This window comes from Scomber japonicus, chromosome 19 (assembly GCF_027409825.1).
Source record: "Scomber japonicus isolate fScoJap1 chromosome 19, fScoJap1.pri, whole genome shotgun sequence".
In the NCBI taxonomy this organism is placed as follows: domain Eukaryota; kingdom Metazoa; phylum Chordata; class Actinopteri; order Scombriformes; family Scombridae; genus Scomber; species Scomber japonicus.
In genome coordinates, this window is record NC_070596.1 from 25,239,772 (window position 1) to 25,248,197 (window position 8,426).

The 8,426-nt window shown below is 37.8% G+C and overlaps 1 protein-coding gene across 2 annotated transcripts in view; it reads right to left on the reverse strand.

Annotated features, from left to right (window-relative positions):
* Positions 1–3,596: 3,596 nt before the first annotated feature.
* Positions 3,597–8,426, reverse strand: part of ptpn11a (protein tyrosine phosphatase non-receptor type 11a) — an 8,333-nt gene continuing 3,503 nt past the window's right edge. The window contains exons 6-12 of one of the 2 annotated variants that reach the window (XM_053340627.1): positions 8,223–8,354; positions 7,404–7,558; positions 6,324–6,391; positions 6,086–6,237; positions 5,195–5,313; positions 4,936–5,030; positions 3,597–4,348 (exon numbers count right to left, since the gene is read on the reverse strand). In XM_053340627.1, coding sequence (XP_053196602.1) covers positions 4,961–5,030; positions 5,195–5,313; positions 6,086–6,237; positions 6,324–6,391; positions 7,404–7,558; positions 8,223–8,354 — 696 coding nt within the window. In that variant the 3' untranslated portion in view covers positions 3,597–4,348; positions 4,936–4,960. Of the gene's footprint in view, positions 4,349–4,924; positions 5,031–5,194; positions 5,314–6,085; positions 6,238–6,323; positions 6,392–7,403; positions 7,559–8,222; positions 8,355–8,426 lie in introns of both variants that reach the window. The other variant, XM_053340625.1, reaches the window with a different exon arrangement.

Here is an 8,426-nt window from a genome sequence, read left to right on the forward strand (position 1 = left end):
TACATATCTATCAATGCATATATCTATTTATCTATGTACCTGTCCATCTCTGTACCAATCTATCAATGCATAGATCTCTATATCTATCTTTCTATCTTTGCATCTATGTGACTATCTATGCATCTATATACCTGTACCTATCTATATGTCCATTCATCTATCTATCCATCCAAAATGTTCTACAGACACAAACAAATTCTACACACACAGAAGAGACCGATTTAATGAGGCATGAGCTAGCCATTTATTGTTATTGAGGAAGTTAACATGGTTAACTGCATTGAAAGTCATACAATAAACATCTTAAGCTTTGTGAAAGGTCCCTCTCTGTGTCACAGAGAGAAAGCTGTAGGAATATACATACAGTATATCTTATTGGCAAGTAGATATGTTTTTAGTAAGTACATTCTCCTCTACCAGGTACTCATGTACAATATACAGGTTAAAAAATATAGTTTGTTTGCATTGCGATCACCGTTTTTTATTTTCCTTTTTTTTGTTCAGGATGAAATAATTCACATTAAAGTGTTACAAGTTCTTGAATGGCGGTGAAACTAAAGAGCACTGTTTTATCTTTTTTTCTTTATTAATAACAATAGTAATAATAATAATAATAATAATAATAATAATTATAATAGCTATCACATACACATAGGCATATGCATAGAAGGCACGTCTATGCATCTAAATTGCTTACATGGTAAATGGAGAGCAGTTTTATCATCTGGGAAGGAAACAAAACAAAAAAAAACCTAAACAAGAAGAGAAGGAAACATACAGTGTTGGCTGATGAAGCAGCCGCACTCTCACAGCAACATCCACACGTCAGGACACAAAAAAACACCACGAGGCAAGCACTCCACTAAACAATTAGACAAGTACAAACTCATCCTCTCATTCGACGATAAAACTGCATACAGTACACCACACTACAGAAGATCTCATTACTCAGTCAGTGGATGGTCACCCGGAGAAGGAAGGAGAGGAATCGGTTTCAAAAGAACACTTGCTGTGATGCAGCAGCCGGGAGTTAGCAGAGTCCTCCGGTTTTGGGGGAGGAAGCAGCCCCCGAAAAAAAAACAAAACAACACTGATTTCATGATTTCTTAATATTACAGAAGAGACACTGTTCAATCCTGGATCAGTGGTTTGTTGAGAACCGTCCCTCAAGGCAAAGAGGAGAGCCGCTTCTTCCTTTTTCTTTCTTTTTTTCTTCTTTTATTTTTTCATTCTCAGTTCAAAAAGATTCTGAGTCAGCAGCCGAGTTCAATGGCGAGGCTGCAGGTTTCTTTTTCTCTCTTTTCTTTTCTTTTCTTTTCTCAAGGCGTAGTGACGGCGAGCAAATGTGCAGAAGTCGGGAAGGCTTGAAGAAAGAATAATATTTAGGCCACATGTTTGAAATGAGAGGGCAAGTGTGATGGACTCTCTCTCAGATAGAAAATATCTGACTTGCCTAAATACTGCAGCTGATGGTGAAGATGAAGTTAAAGGAGCAGTTTGACATTTTTTGGGAGTGATGCTCATTTGCTTTCTTGCAGCGAGTAAAGTGAGGAGATCGTCTCGTATCTGCACACCACAAACGATAACTTAAGAGTCATCAGGGAGTTAGCTTAGCTTAGCATAAAGACTGGAAGTAAGGGGAAACTGCTAGCCTAGATAACACCCAGCACTTAACTCCCCATAAATTACAGCTTGTTTTAATATTTCTTCTTGTTTTGTGCCGATTCAGGTTATAATACTTATAAAAGTTGTATTATATCATGTTATCTTCCTTTATCTGATGATTATAAACCTCACTATTTACTCTCCTGACATCATATCAGAGCTGTTTTTAGTTTCTACTCACATTTCCTTCTGCTGCTGCGGCGGCTTCACATTTTGCTTTTATTGTGAAGTCATGACAGGAAATGCAACATGTTAGTGACTGAGGTTAGGAAATATTTCTAATACCAATACTGAAAAACTTTAAATATGAATCTGCAACTATTATGATAATCTAACAATCGCCACTCGTTATATTTTAAGCAAGAAGACCAACTATTCTCTAGTTTCAACTTCTTAAATGTGAATATTTGCTGTTTTTCTTTGTCATATGTGACAGTAAATTAAAAAAATCTTCAGTTTTGGAGAATGTTGATTAACCAAAACAAGGGCAAAATCTATTTTAAACACAGCAGAATATAATTAAACAGGAAGTCTTTATGCTAAGATCGTCTCATGTAACTCAACAAGAAAGAAAAAAAGCGTTTCCCCCTCCAAAAAAGGTCAAACTATTTATTTAAATGGTTTACTTTGATTGACATTAATAGAAAGATTAAAATCTTTCTGGTTACCTGGGTTGCTGGTAAACCACTCTCCTATAGAAACCTAATGCTATGTGTGTGTGTGTGTGTGTGTGTGTGTGTGTGTGTGTGTGTGTGTGTGTGTGTGTGTATAAACTACTGAATCACAGGGCCACAAACTTACAGTATAACCACAACAATGATCAATACTGCCAAAAAAGCTTTAGAGATGTTAGTCTGTGTGTGTGTGTGTGTGTGTGTGTGTGTGTGTGTGTGTGATTGCTTCTCTTAAAACTGAGTCTTAAAAATTAAGTACATGTGGTGCTCAAAAATAGGCAATGGTACACAAAAAAAGGCATTTGTCTTTAAAAAATAACAAGAATGGAAAAAAAAAAAAAAAAGTAATATGCACTTTTAAAAAAAAACAACTTAAAAAAAAAAAAAAGATTTGGCAGCCGTGCCTGCAAACTGAGATACACAACGACAGACTCCTCTGAAATCTAAACATGAGATACTGACTCCGACATAGAAGTGCAGGCATGAAGGAGGAGGGGGCCCACCTAAAACTCCTTACCTTATCTTATCCCCCCCCGCCCGCCCCAACCCCCCTCCCCCTCCCCCTCCTCCAGATTAGATTAATAAATCCATAAATCCACCACCAGGTGAATCAAGGCTTGACTGTAACTGTGTGATGCTGCGAAGTTAAAAGTGCAGCATTAAGGACATTCGGCTTGAGCTCAGGAATGGTTAACTAACAAGATAACTGTGTGTGTGTGTGTGTGTGTGTGTGTGTGTGTGTGTGTGTGTGTGTGTGTGTGTATCCCCAACGAAAAAAAAAAGAAAGACATATGAAACCTGAACAGCCAAGAATTTAAAGTTTAAAGGCAGTTCTGGCTCAAAAAAACTTAAAAAAAATAAAATAAAAAAAACCAAACCCCCCAAAAATAAGGAATTCATGTTTAGAAGTCAGTGGATTACGAATTAACAGTAAATATCGTGTATTACATTACAATGCCAATACTTCTTCATTCAGAAAACATATTACACTATATATACGACTCAGTGAAGACTAGACGATAATCACTGGAAATCATTTTTGCCTCCACATATAATAATCCTCTCTTATCTCCGCGCTGCTTTAAAGGCTCCACGGGCCAAAATAAAGACTTTTTTTAACCCTCCTGTTGTCCTCGAGTCAAGGAAGGAAGGAAGGAAGGAATGATGAAGGGAAGAAGGAAGGGAAGGAGGAAGGAAGAAAGGAAGGGAGGAAGAAGGAAGGAAGAAAGGAAGGGAGGAAGAAAGGAGGAAGAAGGAAGGAAAGGAGGGAGGAAGAAAGGAAGGAAGGGAAGGAAGGAGGAAAGGAAAGAAGGAAGGTAGGGGGGAGGGAGGGAGAAAGGAAAAGAGGAAGGGAGGAAGGAATGAAAGAAGGACAGAGGAAAGAAGGAAGGAAGGGAGGAAGGAAAGGAAGAGAAGGAACAGTCAAAAGAGACGGGTTCAATTTGACCCGGGAGGACGACACGAAGGTTAACTTAAAACTCGTGGTTTTGGCACAAGCCAGAAAAAAAAACAAAAAACTCCTCACTTCTTCCATCTATATAAAAAAAAAAAAGCAAAAAACAATCTACATTATTTTCCTTTGGTTAATAAAACTTTTTTTCTTTTTTGAAAGATGAGAGATGAGAAAAATGTTAGCTATGTTTTTTTTTTGTTTTTTTTTTCCCCTCCCCTCTGAGGTGAGCGCTCGCTGTTTGCAGCCCTTTGTCGCGGCTAAACCCGAACTGTGGTTTATTTGAGGGTTTAGCGTGTTTTTAGGCTTCTCGGAGGCTCTTCTGATGATCACAGTGGTTTTAAATTCAACTAGAGGGCCGACGTTGGTGTAGAATGAGCGAGAACAGGAACAGGAGCCGCCTGCTGTCTGGTCTCTCTTATATAATGTGTGTGTGTGTGTGTGTGTGTGTGTGTGTGTGTGTGTGTGTGTGTGTTTTCCATTGTTCCATGTTATTTATTACGGTCAAGTCTCAGGCGTCAAGGTGTGGCTGGCGAAAAAACTGTCAGGTATCAAGATCCTGAAGGAAAGAGAGAGAGAGAGAAAGAAAAGTTAGAAATCTGATATTTTACCAATAATCTCAATTATATATATTTTAACTTTTTGACTCGAGCATATTTAAATTCATGGATGTTGGATGTTAGATATGACACATAAATTACCTGGTTACTGTGTGCTAGTCATTATTTGAGGCTTGAATTTGACAATTTAGGGTATTATTATTATTATATTATTATCATTATTATATTATTTTATTATTATTTTATTTTTATTATATTATTTAATTATTATCATATTATTATTATTATCATATTATTATTATTATATTATTTTATTATTATTATTATATTATTATCATTATTATTTTATTATTATTATTATTATATTATTACTATATTATTATTATATTATTATATTATTTTATTATTATTATTATTATTATTATTATTATATTATTTTATTATCATCATCATTATCATCATTATATTATTATATCATTATTATATTACTATTATTTTTATTATTATTATATTATTATTTTATTATTATATTATTATTTTATTATTATTATTATTATTATTATTAATGTGTTTACCTGGAACTGACAGAGCACTGGGGTCAAAGGTGAATCTCATCTGTAGCTCTTCTGCTGCTGCATCAGGCCCACGTTCTCATACACTCTGGAGCTGTCGTCCCTCATCCTGCCAACACATTCACACACTGTCCAGTGAGAAACTACCAATGAACTTTTCTTTACAACACAAACAACAAAAAAAACAAAAAACAAAGAAAAAGGTGATTAAGTTTATAACATGAGCTGCTGAACAGGATGTTGCAGTAGTGTTTTAGTCTCAGCGTCACTCACTCTGTGCAGGTGGGAGTAGGAATAGGAGTGCAAGGAGGCAAAGGGCTCTGCTCTCCTCCAGTCAGGTCAGACAAGGAGTACTTAATGTTGGTGTACTCGCGCCCTTTAATCTTACTTTTCTGCAGAGGAGAAAGCACAGGAAGGTGAGAAGAATCAGAGGATGTAAGACAAGACAAGACAAGATGTAATTTAAAGTCCGTGTAAAGTAAGAATAAATATGTGTTCTGAGTTTGACATACCACAGAAATGTGTGTTGTTAACCACCCTGCTGAATTTGAATATTCAAAAAAACCCACCAAATATATGAAATTAGGCTTCAAAGTTGTGTAAAATCAGCCTCTTTCTCTGCTCCCAAATGCTGTGGGCGTGGCCACTGAGTTCGCTGAAGCCCCGCCCCCTACCAAGTGTCACCTGTCAATCAAAGTCACCACCTCTACCAGAAACATGGACGCTACGTCTGAGAGCTTTCTGCTGCTAGCTCGGTGGCTAGCTTGGCGGCTAACTCAGCTAACGAGCTAACTGTAAACTGTAGTAGTAGTGTGTGCTGAATGTATTTCTACCTCTACAGCAGCAGGGGCGGGTTTATGCTAATCACTAAATCCTGAACACAAAAATCTTGAAACACAGTTTGTGAAGCCTAGCTCCACAATTCAAATCTAAATGGTTGAAATGCTTTTTACACCTTTTTTAGAAACACATTATGACCTATTTAATGTGTTTAGAAGAAAATGTCTGAATTCACTTTACACGGTCTTTAAGTCTCTCCAAGTGTTCCTGAGATGGCATAAAAATCACATCTGAGTCACTTTTTTTTAGGCCAAGAAATCAGAATTGAGTCACTTCAGCGTGTGATGTGAGCAGAGTTAGAGTGACGTGATGTCCACTGCGCACCTGTTCCTCCTCTATGCGTCTCTGCAACGTCTCTATGTAGTGCTGTACGGCCATGTAGATGAATCTGTACTGCGCCTCGGTCTGCACCATCCCTGAGCGCTGAGAGCGAACCATCTGGATGGTCTTTGGCACGTCGATGTCACAGTCGACTCCTGCAGGAAGAAAACCGTTAAATACTCGTAAGAACTCGTGAACTTGATATGAGATATTCAGATATATGAGCTCCATGCTGACTCACCTTTTTCTCTGATCACATCTATCAGGATGTCGATCACTATAAACGTTCCTGTCCGCCCGATTCCTGCACTGAAGAACATCAGAGAAGGTCTGTGAGTCAACGTGTCTCCTCTGTCTGAGGTTTGAAGCCTGTTTATCAACTCTGGAGTTTCTACTTGTCACTTTTATTAAAGTGGGAACTGAATCCTCCTCGTGGGGGAAGGGCTGGGCAATTAAATCGAAAAATAATCAAAACCGACATTTAGAAACTTAATCTTGCTCATGTCTCAATTAATTGAACTTTTAACCTCGATTACGATTAATGAACGATTATCTCCACCCTTGATTTAGTTTAGTATTTCACACTGCTGCCCTCACACACGAGGATCTTTATGGAGTGAAAATAAAGATGTTTTAACTTTCATGTCGTCCTCACGGGTCAAATTGACCCCATCTGTTTTGACTGTTCCTTCCTTCCTTTTTCCCCCTACCTTCCTTCTTTACTTCCTTCCTCCCTTCCTGTTTTCCTTTCCTTTCCTCCCTCCTTCCTTCTTTCCCTTCCTCCCTTACTTCCTCCCTTGACTGGAGGACAACAGGAGGGTTAAGGTGTGACGCTGTGGTTAAAGATCATGGTTTGGGTTAAAATCATTACTGGAGGGGGGTTGAGCATAGCTCAGCGGGTAGCGCTCCCGCCCCATGTGTTGAGGCTACAGTCCTCGTTGCAGGTGATCCCAGTTCGAATCCCAAGCCGAGCGGTCTTATCCTGCCTGTTTCCTGTCTATCTCCACTGTCCTGTACATTAAAGGCAAAAAAAGCCCGAAAAAATATATACTTTAAAAAAAAAAAATCATTACTGGAGACAAGTTTTCAAATTCCTTAAAGATATGCAACCTTTGTTGTCATGGCAACAGTGAACACCACCATTAATTGACATGAGCAAGATTAAGTCGATTAGAGTTTCTAAATGTCGGTTTCGATTATGTTTCGATTAATAGCCCAGCTCTAGGTTTGAAGCTGGTTTATGAACTCTGGTGTTTCAACTTGTCACTTTTAGTGAACTCAATCCTCGTGGAGGTTAAAAGAGTTTATTTTCTGTGTGTACCTGCAGTGTACCGCTATAGGTCCAGCGTCCAGTATGCTCTCCTGTTTCAGGTTGACTTCCTCTAAGAAGTCGAGTACACCGCCGGGGTCGGTGGGGACTCCGTGGTCCGGCCAGGCCCTGAAGTGATACTGCCACACTGTGCGTTCTGTGTTACCCTGAAAAACACGAAGCAGAACAAAAGCTTTCAATATAAAATATATAAAGAGCTTTAATCAATTCAATAACAACCTCAGTGCATGAATATACATTTCCTCTTGTTTGAGTGACAGTGTCCAGCTGTTTTAGGAGACTATTGAACCTCCTTATTTTAAAAATTAAATTATATATTTGCGACTCATTTTTAAAGACTGACATCTTCTGTAGGAGCTAAAGTGTTTTAGGACTGAGATCCACTGACAGTTTGGCAAAGATTGATTATTTTCATTATTAACGAGCCAATTGGTCCATAAAATGTCAGAAAATAGTAGAAAAATGTTCATCATTGTTTCCTAAAACCCAATATGCAACTTAAAATATCTTCTTTTGTTAGATATTCAATTTCAAGTACAACATATTGTTCGTTTGACTTACTTTTAATGTAATTTTTTTGACAATATGACATTTTTATCCATTATTTTGCAGTATTTGCAGAAATATCTATTCAAACTACATCTACTGTCTATGAAGAACACATTAACACATACAAATTACATCTCAATCCTAAGAAACACCAATTTAAAGTTTTCTTAATCAATGCCAATCAAGTATAACTAACACTAATATTATAGTAACCACACACACACACACACACACAAAGACACAAAGACACACACAACTTACCTGTCCGACTTTGGACAGTTTGAGTTCTCTTAAGATGTAGTCGTGAGCAGATGTCTCGCGGACGTTGCGGACACGCATGGCGCCGTACTCCTTCAGAGCCGACATGTCCGGCCAATACTTCACACACTTACTCTGTAGGGACACAAAAACATTCATGTTTTTACTACTGAAGAATTGTGTAACATTTCTATTACAATCATTATC